The 23,559-nt window shown below is 42.1% G+C and overlaps 1 protein-coding gene across 2 annotated transcripts in view; it reads right to left on the bottom strand.

Moving 5' to 3' along the window:
• Positions 1-23,559, bottom strand: part of LOC140739061 (EGF-like repeat and discoidin I-like domain-containing protein 3) — a 292,599-nt gene that overhangs the window by 172,223 nt on the left and 96,817 nt on the right. For both annotated transcript variants that reach the window (XM_073067021.1, XM_073067017.1), the window contains one exon: positions 19,534-19,662. In XM_073067021.1, the coding sequence (XP_072923122.1) occupies positions 19,534-19,662 (129 nt within the window). The remainder of the gene's footprint in view (positions 1-19,533; positions 19,663-23,559) is intronic.

The raw sequence follows: 23,559 nt of genomic DNA, 5'->3' as shown, positions 1-23,559 counted from the left end.
AGTATTGTTGTATTAACAACAAAATGCTGAATAGAACAAAACTGAAGTGAACAAATTGAGTTAAATAATCAGAGTGTTAGAACAGAGAACATTACAGTACAGTACTAGCCCTTCGTCCCGCGATTTTAACTTACTCTAAGATCAATCTAATCCTTTTCTCCTACATTGTTCTCCATTTTTCTTTCATCTATGTGCTTATTTAAGCATTTCTGAAATGTCTTTAATTTATCTGCCTCTACCACTACCCTTGGTAGGGTGTTCCATGCACCCACCACTTCTGTGCAAAGAACATATCTTTGACATGCCCCCTATACTTCCCTCCAATCAATCATGTGCCCATTTATTCCCCATTTCCATCCCTGGGAAAAGTCTCTGGCTAGCCACTTGATTTATACCTCTTGTACATCTCTATCAATTCACCTCTCATCTCATCTTGCTTTGCTCCAGGGAGAAAAGCCCTAGTTCGCTCAACCTTTCCTCACAAACGATTATTAAAAGTTATAACAGGAACTGAACAAATGACAAATATCAGGATTAGGAAGGAAAGTGGATCATTTACAAACAAAATGAGCAAATATATGAAATGAGCTGACATGAAATGGCACTGAAGCAAGACCAATTATATGCTTTTCTAGAGAGAGATTGTGGTGAAAATTGTGATTTAATAGAAGAGAAATAATCTTGCTTGTTCTTGTTTCTGGGAATATCTTGCATTCTACTATTATTTCATTTTATTCATTTAGAGATACAGTGAAGTAAAAGGCGCTCCCTGCCCAATGAACCCACGCTGCTCAATTACACCCTTGCAACCATGGGTGACACAGTAGCGTAGCGGTTCGCCAACACTATACAGTTCAGGTGACCAGGGTTCAATTCCTGTTCTGCCCGTAAGGAGTTTGTACGTTCTCTCCATTACATCATGGGTTTCCTCCCACAGTCCAAAGACACACCAGTTGGTAGGTTAGTTGGTTACTGTAAACTGTCATGTGATTCGGCTGGGGTTAAATTGGGGGATTGCTGGGTGGCACGGCATTAAGTGCCAGAAGGGGTATTCTGCGCAGTATCTCAATAAATAAATAAACCAAGTAATCTACTAACCCGTATGGTTTTGGAATGTAGGATGAAAATAGAGCACCCAGAGGACTCCCATGCAGCAACAGGAATTGGACCCTTGTCACTGGCACTCTGATAGCATTACCCAAACAACTACACCACCGTCCCAGCCTGTCTACTTAGTATAGGGGTTGTCAGATTTGAAAATTAACAGAGAAGTTGCAGACAGTTAATTAAATACTCCCAAGTTCACATGGCAATTTACCCAGTATTATCAGGAAGACAGATCAATCAATGCACTTAAGATAAATAGTAAACAAGCCATTTTTCTGGAAAGACATTGTATGGAAAGGTATGTGATATTAAGCTGTGATTTCAGAGTATGATTGTAGTTTTGAAAGGAAAACCTAAAGTTTAGTGTCTTCAGAACCTCCCAAGCTAATCACCTATTTTTGAAATGCATTTGTTCTTGTTTTTTGTAAAACAGAGCAACCAATTTGCATTCAACCAGCAATAATGCAAATGTGATCGATAATCTGTTTGATGATGTTTGTACAAATTGATTAAGAATGAAGAATGGTGACAGAATCGTGTTTTTCTAGCTTCAGGTTTCTCAACATCCAGACTTGCACAGACAATCTGGGCACTTGAGACTCCCTCAGGCCTCTCCTGCTGGCCTTCAAATTTCACGCTCTGGGCTTCAACATACGGCTTTGCCTTCCAGACTTCACCAATGTCTGGGTATTGATCCAAGGACCTGCCAATCACGGGTCTGACCTTCAGGCCTTGACTTCCAAACTCACATAGGTCTCCAGGCCTGACTTTGGAGTCGACACCCATGAGGACTTCTGAGCCAGACTGGATATTGTTGGTTTCCTCAGAGCCTGCCGACCTGACTTCCAGGATCGCTGACTTTCAACTGCTGATCGATCGCTTTGATCCAGACTCTGAACTACATCATTTACTGCCCTGATAGACACAGACTAAGGATAGTCAGCATGGCTTCATGCATGATAGCTCGTGTCTAACCAATCTTATAGAGTTTTTCGATGATGTTACCAGGAAGCTGAATGAACGCAAGGCAGTACATGGTGTCCACATGGACTATAGTAAGGCATTTGACAAGATCCCACATGGGATGTTGGTCAAGAATGTTCAGTCGCTCGGCATTCAGTATGAGGTAGTAAATTGGATTAGACATCAGCTTTATGGGACAGGCTAGAGAGTGGTAGTAAATGGTTGCCTCTCCGACTCGAAGCCTGTGACTAGTGGAGTAACGTAGGGATCGATGCTGGATAATTTGTTGTTTGTTTTCGCATATCAATGATCTGGATGATAATGTGGTTAACTGGATCAGCAAATTTGCGGATGACCCCAAGATTAGGGGTCAGTGAGGAAGACTATTGTGTCTTGCAGAGGGATCTGCATCAGCTGGAAAAATGGCAGATGTAATGTAATGCAGACAACTGTGAGGTTTTGCACTTCAGTAGGACCAACCAGGGTAGGCCTTCCAGTGAATAGCAGGGCACTGAAGAGTGTGGTAGAACAAAGGAATCTGGGAACACAGGACCATAATTTGTTGAAAATGTTCACATTTTCACACGTGTGAAAATGTCACGTGTAGATAGGGATATACAAAAAGCTCTTGGCACAATGACCCTCATAAATCAATGTATTGAGTACAGGAGGTAGGATGTTATAAAGAAGTTTTATAAGATGTTACTGAGACCTAATTTTGCAGGTTTGGTCACCAATCTACAGGGAAGGTGTAAACAAGGTTGAAACAGTACAGAGAAAATTAACGAGGATGTTGACGAGTCTGAAGGACCTGAGTTATAGGGATAGATTGTATAAGTTAGGACTGCATTCTTTGTACATAGAACATTGAGAGGAGATTTGATAGAAGTATACAAATTATGAAGGGTATAGACAGGGTAAATGCAAGCAGGCTTTTTCCACTGAGGATGGGTGGGACAACAACCAGAGGTCATGGGCTAAATGTGAGAAGTTCAAGAGAGTCGTGTGGAATGAGCTGCCAGCACACATGGTGCATGTGATCTCAATTTCAACATTGAAGATAAATTTGGATATGTACATGGATGGTAGAGGTATAGAGGGCTATGGTCCTGGTACAGGTCGACGGGAGTAGGCAGCTTAAATGGTTTTGACATGGGCTAGAAGGGCTAAAGGGCCTGTTTCTGTGCTGTACTTCTTTATGACGTCTAACTCCCCCTTATCCCTATCTCTAAGCCCTAAGCTGACCCATGAACTCTCCACACTGTTCCCAATACCGCATACTCTAATGATTACAGTATCATACAATCACCTATCAGTTACAGCAGCAGTGAATTCAGATTCTGATTCATTTATTTATCACATGTACATCAATACATACACTAAAGTGTGCTGTTTGGTTAACAACTAATACAACCAAAGGGTGTGCTGGGGGCAGCCCACAAATGTCACCACACCATCCAGCAACAACATAGCATGCCCACCATGTTTAGCAGAACAACACAAACAACAACACAACCACAGTGACAGAAACAACAGCAAAACAAGCCCCTTATCTCTTTCCCATCGACCACACACACACATGAATTATTGTTCATGACATGAGAAGTCCACATTTAGTCGTGTTTCTCAAGTTGCAGAGTACAACCACTGCTCTCGCTGACATACAGGCCTCCAGATGATTATTAGACCATAAGATCATAAGATATAGGAATAGAATTGGGCCATTCGGCCCACTGAATCTTCTCCACCATTGCTGATTTATTTTCCCTCTCAACCCCATTCTCCTACCTTCTCACTGTAACCATTGACTAATCAAGAACCGGTCAAGCTCCACTTTAAATATACCCGACGACTTGTCCTACACAGCTGTTTGTGGCAATGAATTCCCCAGATTCATTACCCTCTGGCTAAAGAAATTGCTCCTCATTTCTGTTCTGACTGGACATCCCTCTATTCTGAGGCTGTGCCCTCTGGTCCTAGACTCATCCACTTATAGGAATCATCCTCTCCACATCCACTCTCTAGACCTTTCATTATTCAATAGGTTTCAATGAGATATCCCTCTTTCTTCTAAATTTCATTGAGTACATATTCAGAGCCATCAAACATTCCTCACATGTTAAACCTTGCATTCACAGAATTATTCTTATGAACCTCCTCTAGACTCTCTCCAATGCCAGCACATCTTTTCTTAGATAAGGGGGCCAAAACTGCTCATATTCATCAGGTAATTTCAAAAGTTCACAGTTCAAAGTAAATTTATTATGTAAGTAGATGTACGTCACCATATACATCCCTGAGATTCATTTTCTTGCAGGCATACTCATCATAAATCCTTAATTGAATAATAGAATCAATGAAAGATCACTCTAACTTAAGCATTTAACCCGAGTGCAAAAGGCACAAACTGCAAATACAAAAAGATATAAATAATAATAATAATAATAAATAAATAAACAACAAATATCGATGAAGATGAGATGAAGAGTCCTTGAAAGTGAGTCCATAGTCTGAGGGAACATTTCAATGATGGGGCAAGTGAAGTTGAGTGAAGTTATTCCCTTTGGTTTGACAACCTGATAGTTGAGGGATAATAACTGTGCCTGAACCTGGTGGGGTGAGTCCTGTATGTATCAAATTTTCACATGATACAAAATCTAGAAATATAATCAGTTAGGGGTATAGTAACAATCTTCAGGTGCCAAAGATGCACTTGTAATCTGAGCACACAAAATATTTTGTCAGAGGGTACAAAGAGAAACAACATGAACCCTAAAGGGACAGTCTTAAAGTTAAGATTATTTTAGACTAACTTTATTTAAGTGTCACATGTACAACAAAACATACAGTGAAATGTGTCGTTTTGCATCAATGACTAACACAGTCCGAGGTTGTGTTGGAGGCAGCCTGCAAGTGTTGCTACACGTCCCGTGCTAGTGTAGCACGCTCACAACTCCCTAACCCAAACCCGACCTTGGAACGTGGGAGAAAACTGGAGCATCCTGAAGAAACCCATTTGGTCAGCAGAGTATAGAGAAATTCCTCACTGACAACGATAGTAATCAAACCCAAATCAGTTTATCAACTTGTAAAATGATTATGCTAACCACACAGTTTTAAGAGGGTGTATAAATAGAGAGGTCTGGAGTTTATGATAACAAAATGTGAAAGCTGTTTAAAAATAAACATACGGATTCTTTGGCTTTAATAGGAAAATAAATTTGCTAAGACATTCTGATAAACTTTTCTAAATCACTGGATATGTGTCCATTGGAGTTTTGCTCAATTCCAATACTGTACATTGGGGAGAATGTTTTCACTATGAAGAAAATTTATGGAGAGAAGCTTGACTGGAATAATAACAGGGAAGAAAGGCTTCAGCTCTTCAAAGAATTGGAGAAATGGGAACTGAGATGATTAAAAGGAGCTATTGACAAAATTGTTAAAAATCGTGAATGATTTTGGCAGAGTTAGGAGAAAAGCATTTCCAGTGGTGAAGATGTTTGAAGTCAGAAGACATTTGGAAAAGAAATATTTATTTAAATTTAGCATATTGTAAAGTGTAATACATTGCCTTTAAGTCAGGAGGAAGCTGATTAAAGGATCAATTTACTATATACATTTACATGTATTAGGAATCTGTTGTGGTGTGTTGGTCAGAGGACAACATACAACAATTATAAAGAATAAATAATTACATAAAATAAATCATAATCAATAGATAGGAACATTCAAATCAGAACTGCAGATACATGGAATGGACCAAGCAGAGGGTGTAGATGAAGATGAGGCTCTCCGATGCTCAAGGTCAACAGATGTTGAATCCTAGCTGTAACGGGATATGCAAGTCTAGGCAGTACCATATGGAGAGCAAACCTCTACCCATACTACCAGCTCCCCCTCTCCATGCAGCTGATAGCGCCAAAGGAACAGCAAAGACTGATGCAGTTTGGCACCAGCAGCATTGCAGGAGTTGTCAGTCAGCGTTGAACTCAACGTAGGACTGCCTTGGGTGTTATTTAAAACTTCAGTAACATTTGAGTAATAGTAAAAAGTCAAGTTACAGTTACAGATACAGCACTAATCTGCAGGCTGTTGATGAAAAACCTGATATGATGTGAGTGACACAGGACTGGATAGCCTTGAGATTTAAAATTTGAAAACTGACAACAGTCAAGCAATCTAGCTTACGCTAGAAATGAACAGCAAATTGAAATGGAATTGGACAGTGGCTCAGCTGTTACAGTCATTCTGTAAAATGAATTTGAATGGCATTTTAAAGATACTGAACTGAAGCCTGCAGATATCCAACTAAGAATTTATACTGGAGAAAAGGTAACTCCTGTGGGAATGACATTCGTAACAGTGAAATGCAATAACCAACTAGTCACATTGGGCTTGTATACTGTAAAGACAGGAGGGCCAACATTTTGGGGCATGGTTGGTTGAGACAACTACATCTTGATTGGAGATCCATCCACTATTTGCATGCCACATTCCCTGGAATAAATTCAACTGAAAGGGAATTAAGAAAGGTATTGGATGATGCCACAGCAATGTTCAAGGATGGCACTGGAAAACTCAAATATAGCAAGGGGAAAATGGTGTTAAATGAAAATGCCACACCTAAGTTTCGCAAAACCCAACTGGTTCCTTATAACATCTGTGATAAAGTAGTCAGTGAGCTAGATCGCATGGAGGCTGAAGGAATCCTTTCCAAGGTTGAGTGGAGCCCATGTAGTCCCAGTAGCCAAGAAGAATGGGTCTGTCAGGATCTCTGGAGATTTTAACATCACTATCAACCCAGTACTGAAAGTAGATCAATACACTTTGACCAGGATGGAGGGTAACTTTGCAGACCTTTCTGGAGGAAAACACTTCAGCAAAGTGAACTCAGCCCAGGCCTACCTACAGATGGAGATGGAACAAGAGTTCAAAGTGTTCCTCACCAGTAACACTCACAAAGGCTTTATCTCTATAATAGGTTTAATTTTGGAGTAGTATCTGCATCTGCACACTGGCAGAAAGCCAAGGACCAGGTGTTGCAAGGCTGCTCAGGCACTGCGTGCTACCTGGATGACATCATTGTTACTGGTGGGAATGACAAGGAACATCTCCAAAATCTCAAGACAGTGTTAAAAAGATAATAAGATTATTGACTCAGGGCATGAGGTGACAAGTGCGAATTCTTTAAACCAAGCATCACTTACTGTGGTCACACCATTGACACAGAAGTATTACACACGTGCTGAGAAAATTCAAGTAGCAGTGAAAGCCTCAAGACCAAAGAATGTGACAAAGCATTGGCCTCAAGGCCAATTACAGTCCTTTTTAGGATTTGTCAATTACTATAACAGGCTACTGCCACACCTGGCTACTGTGCTCCCCCCTTGAACTCTCTGCTATAGATCAAGAAGAAATGGCAATATACAAATAAGTGTGAAGGGGCTTTCCAAAAGGCAAAGGAAATGGTGATATCACACACTGTACTCACACATTGTCCAGTGAAGCTTGCCTGTGATACCTCACCTTAGGGTATGGGTGCAGTCATGTCACACACTATCAGTGACGGAAGTGAACACCCCATAGCCTTTCCATCACATTCCTTTACCACTGCAGAGAAGTATTACTCAAATATTGACAGAGAACACTTGAGCCTAGTTTGAGGTGTAGAACAATTCAACCAGTACTTGTATGGAAGACAGTTTACTTTCATTACTGATCATCAACTACTAGTGTCCATTTTCAGTCCACAGAAGGGTGCTCCACTATTGGTAGCAGCACAAATGGGCTCTGTGTCTTGGAGGACACACTTGCAAGATCAAAGTAAAGAGGACAACTAATCATGGAGGTGCTGATGGACTGTCCTGTTTACCCTTTGAAAATGAAACACTTTAAACATTTACTAAAGGGGACGCTCCTCTTGAGGGATTCTCCCAAATGCAAATTTCAGTAGTAATATTGTAAATATATTGTTTGATTAAGCAAGCTTTGCTGTTTACATAATTCATTACAGGTTTTATGTAAAAGTACGTGAATGGCATACATCATCACACAATCATGGATGTGCCTCACGAGAAGTAAAAATGAGGTGTGCCTGTTTACACTGATCTCTCATGATTTTCTTTCAATTAATTTTGCAGTTACAAAACATGGCTTTAGGGACTCCAGCTGCAGATATTTTTCCCCGTGGTTTACCCCCGAATTCTTCCCCCTCAGTGGGTGTAGCAGCGTAGGTTTGTGATCAGAGTTTTCCTTCTCATAGATGAGCTGCCAACCACGGATGAGAGCCCCATGTGCCAGAATTGTCTGGTTTTAAGGTGCCAGTAACCCACCTTTGCCACATCTCCTGTCAGTAGAAACGGTGCCACCGACCTTAGTAACTCAGCCGCACATGGACACCAGGAGCTGAACTTGGTTGTCACAGTCTATTTGAGACACACACCATTGGGAGCAGTTAATAAGTAGTGGGAGCTTATCCCCACTACCACTCCCGGCCATAACAACCTTAAGCAATCAAGTAGATGAGAGGATTCCGGATTCCAAAAAGGGCCAAAGATGAGGTGGGACAAAATGATCTCCTTCTGTGCTACTGCCTTGTATTCACATTGGAAACATGGCTTCTCTTTGGCCAAAGTTCATTCTCCAACCTCACCTGAACCAAGTGCCAGAAACCACACTGGCCAACTTCCACCTTCTTCAGTATTGGTTAAGTCAGTGGTAAGGAAGGTTGCAGGTTGAGTTGGTATTAAGGAAGGTAAATGCAATGTTAGCATTCACTTTGAGAGGATTAGAATATAAAAACAAAGATGTAATGCTGAAGCTTTATAAGGCATTGGTGAGGTCTCACTTGGAGTATTGTGAGCAGTTTTGGGCACCATATCTGAGAAAAACACCATAGCTTTGGAAGAGGCATATCAGAACAATGTACAAGTGTTGATTTCTGAGGAGCATTGATGGAACAGGGCCTGCACTTGCTGGACTTTAGAAGAATGAGAGAGGATCTCATTGAAATCCACCAAATATTGAAAGGCCTAGATAGTGTAGATGTGGAGAGGATGTTTTCATTGGTGTTTAAGCCTAGGATCAGAGGGCACCGTCTCAGAATACAAAGATGTCCCTTTCAGACAGAGATGAGAAGAAATTCGTTATCCGGATGCAGATGCATCTATTCTGTGGAGGCCAAGTCATTAGATATATCTAAAGCAGAGGTTGATTGGTTCTTGATTAGTAAGGATGTCAAAGATTACTTCAGTGGTTGGTAAGTTAATGGAAAAGATCCTGAGAGGTAAGATTTATAAATATTTGAAGAGGCATAATATGATAAGGAATAGTCAATATGGCTTTGTCAAAAGTAGGTCGTGCCTTATCAGCCTGATTGAATTTTTTTGAGAATGCGACTAAACACATTGATGAAGGTAGAGCAGTAGATGTAATGTATATGGATTTCAGCAAGGCATTTGATAAGGTATCCCATGAAAGGCTTATTGAGGAAGTAAGGAGGCATGGGATCCAAGGGGACATTGCTTTGTGGATCCAAAATTGGCTTGCCCACAGAAGGCAAAGACTGATTGTGGACGGGTCATATTCTGCATGGAGGTCGGTGACTAGTGGTGTGCCTCAGGGATCTGTTCTGGTGCCCTTACTCTTTGTGATCCTTATAAATGACCTGGATGAGGAAGTGGAGGGATGGGTTAGTAAGTTTGCTGATGATACAAAGGTTGGAGGTGTTATGGATAGTGTGGAGGGCTGTCAGAGGTTACAGTGGGACATTGATTGGATGCAAAACTGGGCTGAGAAGTGGCAGATAGAGTCCAACCCAGATAAGTGTGAAGTGGTTCATTTTGGTAGGTCAAATATGATAACAGAATATAGTATTAATGGTAACACTCTTGGCAGTGTGGAGGATCAGAGGGATCTTAGGGTCTGAGTCCATAGGACGGTCAAAGCTGCTACGCAGGCTGACTCTGTGGTTAAGAAGGCGTATGGTGCATTGGCCTTCATCAACCATAGCATTGAGTTTAAGAGCCAAGAGGTAATGCTGCAGCTATTTAGGACCCTGGTCAGACCCCACTTGGAGTACTATACTCAGTTCTGGACGTCTCATTACAGGAAGGACGTGGAAACAATAGAAAGGGTGCACAGCCGATTTACAAGGATGTTGCCTGGATTGGGGAGCATGCCTTATGAGAATAAGATTAGTGAACTTGGCCCTTTCTTCTTGGTGTGACGGAGGATAAGAGGTGACCTGATAGAGGTGTACAAGATGATGAGAGGCATTGATTGTGTGGATAGTCAGAGGCTTTTTCCCAGGGCTGAAATGGCTAGCACAGGAAGGCACAGTTTTAAGGTGCTTGGAAGTAGGTACAGAAGAGATGTCAATGGTAAGTTTTTTATGCAGTGAGTGGTGAGTGCGTGGAATGGGCTGCTGGCAAATACAACAGGGTCTTTTAAGAGACTCCTGGACAGGTACATGGAGCTCAGAAAAATAGAGGGCTATGGGTAAACCTAGGTAATTTCTAAAGTAAGAACATGCTTGGCACAGCTTTGTGGGCCGAAGGACCTGCTTTCTTTGTTTCTATTAAAGGGAGAATGGGATTGAGGGGGAAAATACATCAACTACGATAGAATGGTAGCGAAGTCTCAAAGGGCTGAATGACTTGGTTTTGCTCCTATGGCTTATGGGGTCCATAAAGGCAGAAAATACTGCGGTTTGTCAGCAGATTAGGCAGTGCTTGCAGAGAGACAAACAGAATTAACATTTCAGGTTAATGGCCGTTGATCAGATCCTGCTGCTGCCTGACCTTCCGAGTGTCTCCAGCATCTTGTGCTTTTATTGGAAATGTTTAGCTGCAATCCTAACATGCTGGCCAAGTGCCAGAGGAAGATAATCTGCATGGGCCTGTGCATTTGTGCTGGCTATTGTAGTTGTTTTATTAACAGGACATTGGATTTGCTGCTTAAAGTTGAAATTAACGTCCATCCCCAGTTGCACCAAGTAAATGCTTTGCTTGGCATTTAAGGTCATTATCCAGAGTCATATACATGCCCCACTCTCTAATGGCTAATAGGATGGATTTATGAAATAACCCATTGCCATAATGATCAGCTCCACAGAAACTAATACTTAAATTCCAGTTATTTGAATATAAATTCACAGGCTGACATGCTGAAATTGAATTTCACGTCCCCATATCAATAGTCTAGGACTCCTATGTTCAACCACTTAATTACTGCACTATTATAGATAGATAACTCCTGCTTTTAAGCAAGAACCTGTTTCTGATTCCAAGGGTCTCACCTTAATCCGTCTGGAACAGCAGGGGACATATTATGAGAATAGCAGAGAGGATTTGTGTATGTCGTAGGTTCTCCTGCACAGAACTGTAAAGCTTTCTTGGATTACCACAGAATAAGATAGATTTAAATTGTCTTTTATAAACATATTACAAAATTCATCCCTGGATATATGACACACTCCACGGAGATCTCTCCATTTTATCCCCTTTCTATGCACCTACATAGAAACCATTGGATTATGATGAAATTCCCTGACTTCATAAGGAAGATTTTCAATTGAATGCAAGCTGTGATATTATATTCCATCAGTCTACCTTCTACAATGGAACATATTATCTACCATAATATAATTTCTTTCAATACACTGCATCGATATGAAATAAGATAGACTTTTCAAATACAGTAGGAAAAAAGTAATAAAATTTTAATTACCTAAATAATTGTGGGGAACATAAATCAATATCATATTGGAAGCTGTTACCAATGTTTAAGCATCATTTCAGAAAACTCCCTGGTAATAATTTTTAATACGAAGAACACTTTATTTCTGAAAACATAGAAACCTACTGAAGCTATGCAACATTATCATACATATCAACATTCCTAATATTGATTTGCCAAATTGATTTACAGTGTGAGGGATTTTTGTTAAGTAACTATATGAGGATCGTTTGCTTCTGATAGATTTCACTGGGTAAGGGGTCAGGAACCCGAGGATGTACAACAAAGGTAAGCATAAGAGATTTTGCAGATGCTTGAAATCCTGAGGCACACACACAAAGTGCTGGAGGAATTCAGCAGGTTAGGCAGCATCTATGGAGGGGAATAAACAGACCATGTTTCAGTCCTGATGAAGAGTCTTGGCCCTTCATCAGGATTTGGCCCTTTGCTAGTGTAGGCAAGTGTATGGTCTTTGACAGACAGACAGACAGACAGACATACTTTATTGATCCTGAGGGAAACTGGGTTTCGTTACAGCCGCACCAACCAAAAATAGTGAAGAAATATAGCAATATAAAACCATAAATGATTAAATAATAATAAGTTAATCATGCCAAGTGGAAATAAGTCCAGGACTAGCCTATTGGCTCAGGGTGGCTGACACTCCTAGGGAGGAGTTGTAAAGTCTGATGGTCACAGGTAGGAATGACTTCCTATGACGCTCAGTGTTACATCTCGGTGGAATGAGTCTCTGGCTGAATGTACTCCCGTGCCTAACCAGTACATTATGGAATGGATGGGAGTCATTGTCCAAGATGGCATGCAACTTGGACAGCATCCTCTTTTCAGACACCACCGTCAGAGAGTCCAGTTCCAATCCCACAACATCACTGGCCTTACGAATGAGTTTGTTGATTCTATTGGTGTCTGCTACCCTCAGCCTGCTGCCCCAGCATACAACAGCAAACGTGATACCACTGGCCACCACAGACTCGTAGAACATCCTCAGCATCGTCCGGCAGATGTTAAAGGACCTCAGTCTCTTCAGGAAATAGAGATGGCTCTGACCCTTCTTGTAGACAGCCTCAGTGTTCTTTGACCAGTCCAGTTTATTGTCCATTTGTATCTCCAGGTATTTTTAATCCTCCACCATGTCCACACTGACCCCTTGGATGGAAACAGGGGTCACAGGTGCCTTAGCCCTCCTCAGGTCCACCATCAGCTCCTTAGTCTTTTTCACATTTGGTAGAAGGAATAAAGGCATAGACTATTTTCTGAATGGGGTTGGGGGAAAATTCAGAAATCAGAGGTGCATAGGGACTTGGGAATCCTCAGGCAGAACGTCCTAAAGTTGGGGTCTACGGACCCCTCAGTTAATGGTAGGGGTCTATCACATATAAAAAGTTGGGAACCACTGCCCTAAAGGTTAATTTGCATGTTGAGTTGGTGGTATGGGAAGGCAAAAGGAATATTGACACTCATTTTGAGAGGACTAGAATATAAGAGTAAGGATGTAATGCTGAGATTTTATAAGGCATCGGTCAGACTGTAAATGGTTGATGAATCAGCCATGATGGAATGGCGGAGCAGGCTTGATGGACCAAATGGTCTAATTCTGCTCCTATGTCTTATGGTCTTATAGAACTGTCAACTGTTTACTCCACTGATTCTGCCTGACCTGTTGAGATTCTCCAGCACTTTGAGTGTAATTCCCGAACTGGCAAAGAGTAAAGGCGACATGAAGACTTGTGGTGGATGTGAAATACATTGTCAAACGTAGGGGCGGAGGCAGAGTAGACTGGGACACTTGAAAGGAAGATGTGTGACATTTGTAAAGTCAGAAATTGTAAGGAGATGGTAAATTGTTTTACAATTGTCACATGTGCAAAAGCACAGGACAAAATATTTCTTGCATGCTACCCATACAGATCAATCAGCTCATTACAACAATGCACAACAGAAGCTACATTTCAGTAGGAGTTTGAGGAGATTTGGTATATCATCAAAAACACAGTCAAATTTCTACAGATGTACTTTGAAGACTATTCTAACTAGCTGCATCACCATCTGGTTTGGGGGTGGGGGGGGCACTGCAGATGTAGCTCCATCACGGACACTAGTCTCCGTCGTATCCAGGGCATCTTCAAGGAGTGATGCCTCAAAAAGGCGCCATCCATCATTAAAGATCCCAGCTATCCAGGACATACCCTCTTCTCATTGTTACCTTCAGGAAGGAGGTACAGGAGCCTGAAAGCACACACTCAACTACTCAGGAATAGCTTCTTCCCCTCTGCCATCTGATTTCTAAATGAACATTGAAACCATGAACACTATCTCACTACTTTTTTTTCTTTTCTCTTTTGCACAATTTATTTAACTAATATATATATATACTATAATTCACAGCTGTTATTATGCATTGCAATATTTATAATTATTCCTTGCTACTGCATAACATCAAATTTCACGACTTATGCCAAAGATAAGAAACCCAGCTCTGCAAATGAAAAGTGAACTTAGACAGGGCAGATGAAATAATTGGAGTGTAACAGCTATAGAAAAAATGCAGTCCACGCAGAAGTAAAGGCACGAGACGTGAAATCCGTTCACTTAGCAGCAGCGGTTCAATGCAATACATAATCTAGCAGAGACCGAAAAATAATAAAAAAATAAAACATATTAATAAATAAACAACTAAATCAATTACATATATTGAATAGATTTTAAAAATTGTACAAAACAGTAATACTGTATATTAAAAAAGTGAGGTAGTGTTCAAGGGTTCAATGTCCATTTAGAAATCGGATGGCAGAGGGGAAGAAGCTGTTCCTGAATCACTGAGTGTGTGCCTTCAAGCTTCTGTACCTCCTACCTGATGGTAACAGTGAGAAAAGGGCATGCCCTGGGTGCTGGAGGTCTTTAATAATGGACGCTGCCTTTCTGAGACACTGCTCCCTGAAGATGTCCTGGGTACTTTGTAGGCTAGTGCCCAAGATGGAGCTGACTAGATTTACAACCTTCTGCAGCTTCTTTCAGTCCAGTGCAGTAGCCCCTCCCCCCAACCAGACAGTGATGCAGCCTGTCAGGTTGTGTGATTTTTCATTGATTCTATTGAATTTCTTTGTTCTACTGTCAATGCCCACAAGAAAATGAAGCTAGAGGTAGTTTATAGTAAAATACACATACTTTGAAAATAAATTTAAGTTGAAATTTGGATTTTAATGTACTAAAAACCATTCAATATTCTTACGACAGCAGGGTGGAAGCTGTCCTTGAGCCTGGTAGCAAGTGCATTCAGGCTTCTGTATCTTCTGCCCGATGGGACAGGAGAGAAGAGAGAACGTTTGGGGTGGGTGGGATCTTTGATTATGTTGCCTCTTTTACCAAGGCAGCGGGAAGTGTAGGCAGACTCCATGGAGAGGAGCCAGATCAAAACGAGGTAGATTGTGAGGTCATGAATCCAGGAGTTGAGAGACTCTTGAGGTCAAGAATGCAAGAGTTGACAAACAAATCCAGGCTGATGCTCCAATACAGATCCGAGTGAGAGGCTGACGGTTCGGATACAGATCCGAGTGAGAGGCTGACGGTCCGATACAGATCCGAGTGAGAGGCTGATGGTCGGATACAGATCCGAGTGAGAGGCTGATGGTCCGATACAGATCCGAGTGAGAGGCTGATGGTTGGATACAGATCCGAGTGAGAGGCTGACGGTCCGATACAGATCCGAGTGAGAGGCTGACGGTCCGATAGAGATCCGAGTGAGAGGCTGACAGTCCGATAGAGATCCGAGTGAGAGGCTGATGGTCCGATACAGATCCGAGTGAGAGGCTGACGGTCCGATAGAGATCCGAGTGAGAGGCTGACGGTCCGATACAGATCCGAGTGAGAGGCTGACGGTTCGGATACAGATCCGAGTGAGAGGCTGATGGTCCGATACAGATCCGAGTGAGAGGCTGACGGTCAGATACAGATCCGAGTGAGGGGCTGACAGTTTGGTACAGATCCGAGTGAGAGGCTGACGGTTGGATACAGATCCGAGCGAGGGGCTGACGGTCCGATACAGATCCGAGTGAGAGGCTGATGCTCCGATCCAGATCCGAGTGAGAGGCTGACGGTCGGATACAGATCCGAGTGAGAGGCTGGTGCTCCGATACAGATCCGAGTGAGAGGCTGACGGTCGGATACAGATCTGAGTGAGAGGCTGACGGTCGGATACAGATCCAAGTGAGAGGCTGGTGCTCCGATACAGATCCGAGTGAGAGGCTGACGGTCGGATACAGATCCGAGTGAGAGGCTGACGGTCCGATACAGATCCGAGTGAGAGGCTGACGATCAGATACAGATCCGAGTGAGAGGCTGATGGTCCGATACAGATCCGAGTGAGAGGCTGATGCTCCGATACAATCCGAGTGAGAGGCTGACGGTCCGATACAGATCCGAGTGAGAGGCTGATGGTCCGATACAGATCCGAGTGAGAGGCCGACGGTCCGATACAGATCCGAGTGAGAGGCTGACGGTCAGATACAGATCTGAGTGAGAGGCTGATGGTCGGATACAGATCCGAGCGAGAGGCTGAAGCTTTAATGCTGCGGTATTAAGGTGATATGTTAACCAGAGTCCTGCCAGCTCACCTGTTTGGACAGGAAGGATGTGATGTCATGATTTACCGAGGCAGCGAGAAGTATAGACAGAGTCCATGGAGGGGAGATCGGGACTCAATTCTATTCGACAGAATTACAATGGACCTTACGGGTGAAATGACCTTCTTCTATGCCATAACCATTCTGTAGTTCCACTGTATGTGTGATAATGGTACCTAAAGTCCTGCATGTGTAAATAATCAGCCACTGTCTGCTTCAAAAACAAGTCATCTCCTTGTTAATGAGGGATTTAAATGGTTCAGCTCATTGTGAAAACAACGTACAAACAACAGCATTCTCATCCAGCTAATGTTTCCCTGGAAACAAGAACTGATTGATGAATAAAGCGGAGAGGAAATTTAATGCGTTTGCAACACGGAAGGAATGGGTTTAGCATAAACTCTGACCTGAAATGTTAATACAGTATAGCAGCTGGAAAAGTTAAGCCATATCATCGATTCTTGGAAGGCAAATCAGTCTCTCACCTGTTTGTGAGGATTTTATAAATAACACAACAGGGCACATGCCAAGGTCAGGTGTACATATCTGAATTACAAATATGACAAGGCTGTTGCCCTTCACATTCTAATAGACTGATGATGTGACTATGGCACACTTGGGTAAATTAATAACACTTTGAAGAGAAAGGCAACAAATAAAAAGCCTTTGATCAAAGTAATGGAACAATTATCTGTTTTTAGAAGTTAAGTTTGACTCTAAATCAATTGTACAAGTCACTAAAATTGCTGTTTAGGCCATTGTGAATACCAGGCTTTATCTTGTATGTTAATAAGGAATTCAAAGGCAAGGGAAGCATGTGGAAGAGATTCCGAATCAGAATCAGGTTTATTATCACTGAAATTTCATGAAATTTGTTTTGTGGCAGCAGTACAGTGCAATACAGAAAATAGACTATAAATTAAAATTCAAAATATCTGAAAACAATAAATAAGAGAAAACCAGTGTAGTCTGATAGTGCTCATGGAGTCATTATCCATTCAAAAATCTTTCCTGAAATGCTGGGCGTGAGTCTTCACCACCCCCCCCCCCCACCCCACTGATGAGAATAGGGCCTGTCCCAGCTGAAGACTGTCCTTAATGACGGATGTCATCATTTTGAGCCATTGCCTTTTGAGGCATCACCAATACAACAAAGCCACAGATTAGAGCGAAGATGAGGAAACAGGACAGGAGGCTAAATGAAAGGCAGTAACAAAGGTTTCCACCTCTTTTGTACACCCCAGTATACTTACACTGGTGCTTGATTCCAAATCCACTTGATGTGAGGCAACAATGTTACCATTAAGCCAAGGTTAAGCTAACATCTGACAAATGAGGAGTGGCTTTTAAAGATTTTGGTAGGACCCACACCATATGGGACATGACACAAAAATATGGGACATGCCTTTTTCTCATTGCTGCCGGCAGGGAAGTGGTACAGGAACCTGAAGACCCGCACTCTAACATTAAGGAACAGCTTTTTCTCCCTCTGTGGTCAGATTTCTTAATAGCCCAAGAACCCACGAACGCCACCTCACCAGCCCTGAAGAAGGGTCTCGGCCTGAAACGTCGACTGTTTTTCATTTCCATAGACGCTGCCTGACCTGCAGAAGTCCTCCAGCATTTTGTGTGTGTTGCTCTGGATTTCCAGCATCTGCAGAATCTCTTATGTTTGTGATTTACTAACCCATATTCCTCTTTTGCATATTTTTGCAACTTACAGTATTTCTTTATGTCTTACACTGTACTACTGCCACAAAACAACAAATGTCTTAACATATGTCAGTGATACTAAAACAAATTCTGATTCTGATAGGGAAAGGAGTGGGGAATCTTTCTGAGTGAGTGCCAAATTGGCAATAATCTAAAACTCTTTTACAAGCCATGGTAATTTTGAGCAGAGATTATCATTGATTAATGAATTAGTAACAATAATCATTGAATTCTTTTCAAGAAAAAGGATGAGTCCTGCTGCTTATTTACATGAATTCATTGTTTTACTGTTATTAAATATATATAACAGAGACAGTGAAATAAATAAAGCATTTTAGAAAATCTATTCAAAAATGATCAACATTAATCTTTTGAAAGGACAATTGAACAATACTGTAAATATTCATTAAGGTGATAATTTACATACAATTTTTTTTGTTATTACTACTGTGAATATTGAGTTTTCACTCACAAAGGACAGAAGAATAAAATCAAATCAGAGTGAAGCAAATGTTAACTAGCCCAACCATTTACAAGATGATAGGAGGCATAGATTGAGTGGATACCCACAGACCTTTTGGAAATGACTAATACCAGGGGCATAATTTTAAGGTGATGGGGGGAAAGTAAAGGGGGATGTCAGAGGAAAGTTCCTTACACGGAGAGTGGTTTGTGCACAGAACACCCTGTCAGAGGTGGTGATGGAGTCAGATACATTAAGGACATTTATGAAACTCTTAGAAAGCCACATGGATGACGGAAAAAGTCGAGGGCTACATGGGAGGGAAGAGTTGGAATAGGTTAAATGGTTGGCACAACATTGTGGGCCAAAGGGATGTACTGCGTGCTGTATTGTTCTATGTTTGTTGTCCAAATACCGATGTGTGGTTGTTTAATGTTGTTATAACTGGTGCGGCTCCACAGGGTTTGCTTGTCTCTGCGCCGTCACCAGCTTCTGAATCGGCTGCAGATTGCCTGGAGTCGTGAACTTCAATTCTGAATGCTGTTTGCTTGCTTCTATTGTTTGCACGATTCGCTCTTTGTGTTTTCTCTCTGCACACTGAGTGTTTGATGGTCTTTGGACTTTAATGGGTTCTACTGAATTTCTTTGTTTCATGGATGAATCTCATGGTTGTATATAAGAAAATGCACTTTGAACTTTGATAATAATTCTGATTCTGATCTTAACTAAATGATGGCACTTTGGAAATCAAGATAAAAGTAAAAAAACTCCAACGTTTTATAGTGAGAATGACAGCTCATTAACAAGTGTTATGTTTGCTCCATTTACTTCAGTCATACTTTCTAAGAGTTAAAACATAATTTTAGGCTTCTTCTAATGAACATACATTATTGGAACAGAACTCACTATGTTGACAATGCATTCCACTGTATCCGTCAGGACACCTGCAGATGTAGCCAATAAATGTGTCACCGCGGTAACTGTCACTCACTTCACACATCCCGCCATTATGACATGGGTTCGGCTGACAAGCTCCTGTATGGCAGAAAGTATAAATAAGAAAAAAAAAGAATCAATTATGATCATCATTTGCAAAACAACAATTCTAATGTTATATTTATCTCGATCTCTTTAAAGGTACATAATAATCTTGTAAGGTAAACCAATAAAGAACTGACAAGAATAAGAAGGTGGGGCGGGAGGGGAAGTAGTACAAGGTGATAGGTGAGACCATTCGAGGGGGAATGTGGGTGGGTTGGATAGTGGGGATGAGTGAGAAGCTGGGAAAAAATACTTCCCTCCCCTTCTACCTTATTCTGGCTTCTTCCCCCTTCCTTTCCAGTCCTGACGAAGGGTATCTGCACATAATGTCGCACACTTGCTCTTACCCCATCCTCCTGCCACTCTACCAAGGATAGGATTCCTCTTGTCCTCACCTATCAATCCACCAGCCTCCACGTCCAGCACATAATTCTCCGACACTTCCGCCACCTCCAGTGGGATCCCACCACCGAATACATCTTTTCCTCCCTCCCACTTTCTGCTTTCCACAGGGATCGCTCCCTATGTGAGTCCCTTGTCCATTCGTCCCTCCCCTCTGATCTCCCTCCTGACACTTAACCTTGCTAGCGGAACAAGTGCTACACCTGCCCCTACACTTCCTCCCTCACTACCATTCAGGGCCCCAAACAGTCCTTCCAGGTGAGGCAACATTTCACCTGTGAGTCTGTTGGGGTCATAAACTGTGTCCGGTGCTCCCGGTGTAGCCTCCTGTTTATCAGTGAGATCCAATGCAGATTGACAGACCGCTTCACAAAGCACCTACGCTCCATTCGCCAGAAAAAAATGTGATCTCCCAGTGGCCACCCATTTTAATTCCACTTCCCTTTCCCATTTCGATATGTCCATCCATGGCCTCCTCTACTGTCAGGAGAGCCCACACTTAGGTTGGAGGAACAACACCTTGTATTCCATTTGGGTAGCCTCCAACCTGATGGCATGAATATCGATTTCTCAAACTTCCGGTGATGCCCCCAACCCCACTCCCACCCCTTCTCCATTTCCTATCCATTTTTCCCTCCCTCACCTCCTCTCAACCTCCCAGTTCTTTACTTCATCCCTCCCCCTCCAGGTTTCATCTATCACTCGGTAGTTCTCTCTCCCTTCTCCCCGCCCCCCCCCACTACCTTTTAAATCTACTTCTCATCATTTTTTCTCCAGTCCTGCTGAAGGGTCTCAACCCGAAACGTCGACTCTACTTTTTCCATCGATGCTGCCTGGCCGGCTGAGTTCCTCCAGCATTTTGTGTGTGTTGCTCGGATTTCCAGCATCTGCAGATTTTCTCTTGTTTGCAGCACGCAATGCCAACCGTTTATTCCTCTCCATAGATGCTGCCTGACCCGCTGAGTTCCTCCAGCAACCTGTGTATCTTTGGACTTCCAGCATCTGCACAACCTCTTGTGTTTTGATTTGCAAGCATTAAGGATATGTTTAAAATATTAGCCTCTGTTTTTATATAAAAGATCCTTAGATGCGATGCTCACAGATGAGCTTTAAAGCTTCTAGAGGTGACAGTCAGAGATCCCTGGGTAAGTATTTATTGCATCATAAGTGGTGCAGGAGTGGGGATGGGTGTGTGCAGGAAAGCTTGTGGACAATTGCAGGAATGTTCTCTGCAGGGAACTTCAGGAAAGGGCCAGGGATATCTTGTATTTCCTTTCCTTTCGATTGCCGAAGGCTTGTTTTTGCAGATGATCTAAAAGCCCATAACTATTAACATGAGCTGATAGGTGATACAAGCTCAGGTTAACTGAGAGTGTAAGTGAAACCTTGGCTGTGACCACTACAAACATACAATGACAAGGAAAGCATTCACAATTTAAATAGGCAATGGTCCGGAAGTTATCTAAAACCCACAAATCAGTCTTGAGAGGTAATCCCCTGACTACTTTCCGTTCCTAAGAGCCAGCTTTAAACGATACAGTTATGGCAGCCTTTCAAGGCAGGTGCGGGAACTGAACCTGAAACTTCCCTGTCATTATGACTCAGTGCTAGATTAAACATTACTTTTTGCCATATGAATCACCACAAAACCTCAACTTCTCGACTATTAAATGTACAAACTTTGGGGTTTCTTTCATTAGTTTGGCATAGAAATTACCACACATGCATTAAATTTCTTTGCCTGAGATACCTTGTTGATTTCTGATGGTTGTCTTTGACAACTATTAGAGACCTCTTGTCTGGATTGTTTATGAATACAGTCTACGATTAAAATTACATGATGAACTAGGAATTCATTTATTTTAGTCGTGCAAACTTGGAACTAATGTTATTTTCCTGCTCATCTGTAGACCTCCAAATGCAGTCTGGTTTGATTTTAATTTCTTATTAGTTCTTATCTCCAGGAGTGAAAGAAAATCTTGTGTCGAAGATCACTTGCTACTTTACGACCAATAATCATGTACACTCAGTGGCCATTTTATTAAGTACCTCCTGTACCTAATAAAGTGGGCGTTGAGAGTATATTTGTGGTCTTCTGTTGCTGTCACCCATCCACTTCAAGGCTTGACATGTTGTGTGTTCGGAGATGCCCTTTTGAACAGCGGTGTTGTAACGCGCTGCTGCTGTCTTCCTGTCAGCTTGTACCAGTCTGGCCAATCTTCTGTGACCTCTCTCTTTAATCACTAACAAGAGAAAATCTGCAGATGCTGGAAATCCAAGCAACACACACAAAATTCTGTTATGAAAGGGACAGATAAGATAGAGGCAGGGAAGTTGTTTCCACAGGGGGAGTAAATTTAAGATGGAGATGAGAAGAACTGCTTTTCTCAAGGGATGGTGAATCTGGGGAATTCTCTGCCCAATGAGTCAGTGGAGGCTACCTTGATAAATATATTTAAGACAAGGTTAGATAGATTTTTGCAAAGTAGGGGAGTTAAGGGTAATGGGGGAAAAGCAGGTAGGTGGAGATGAGTCCACAGTCAGATCAGCCATGATCTTATTGAATTGTGGAGCAGGCTTGACGGGCCAGATGCCTACTCCTGCTCCTATTTCTTATACAGACAGACAGACAGACATACTTTATTGATCCCGAGGGAAATTGGGTTTTGTTACAGCCGCACCAACCAAGAATAGTGTAGAAATATAGCAATATAAACCATAAATAATTAAATAATAATAAGTTAATCATGCCAAGAGGAAATAAGTCCAGGACCAGACTATTGGCTCAGGGTGTCTGACACTCCGAGGGAGGAGTTGTAAAGTTTGATGGCCACAGACAGGAATGACTTCCTATGACGGTCAGTGTTACATCTCGGTGGAATGAGTCTCTGGCTGAATGTACTCCTGTGTCTAACCAGTACATTATGGAGTGGATGGGAGTCATTGTCCAAGATGGCATGCAACTTGAACAGCATCCTCTTTTCAGACACCACCGTCAGAGAGTCCAGTTCCACCCCCACAACATCACTGGCCTTACGAATGAGTTTGTTGATTCTGTTTTTATTGCCTCTGACGTTCACATACTTTTTCCAACAAATACATGGATCATTTTTCTCAATAAATACATTGGGCTCTCTTTATCTAGTTTCAGAACTTAGTTGAAGATCTGATCACATTTTAGGTCATATTTATGCAGAAAAAGAGAAAATTCTACAGGGTTCAGAAACTTTCTAGCACCACTGTAAACAATTTAGGTAACACACACAAAATGCTGGTGAGCTCAACAGGTCAGGCAACATCTATGGAGGGGGAATAAACAGTAAATGTTTTGGGCCAAGACCCTTCTTCAGGGTTAGATAGGAAGGGGGAAGAAGCCAGAATAAGAAGGTGGGGGAAGGAGTATAAACTGGCAGGTGATGGGTGAGATTAGGTGAGTGGGAAGGTGGTTGGTGGGTGGGGGAGGAGGAAGCTGGGAGGTGATAGATGGAA

Source organism: Hemitrygon akajei, chromosome 2, assembly GCF_048418815.1.
Source record: "Hemitrygon akajei chromosome 2, sHemAka1.3, whole genome shotgun sequence".
Classification (NCBI taxonomy): domain Eukaryota; kingdom Metazoa; phylum Chordata; class Chondrichthyes; order Myliobatiformes; family Dasyatidae; genus Hemitrygon; species Hemitrygon akajei.
The sequence above is the reverse complement of the archived record's forward strand: the minus strand, read 5'-3'. Positions and strand labels throughout refer to the sequence as shown.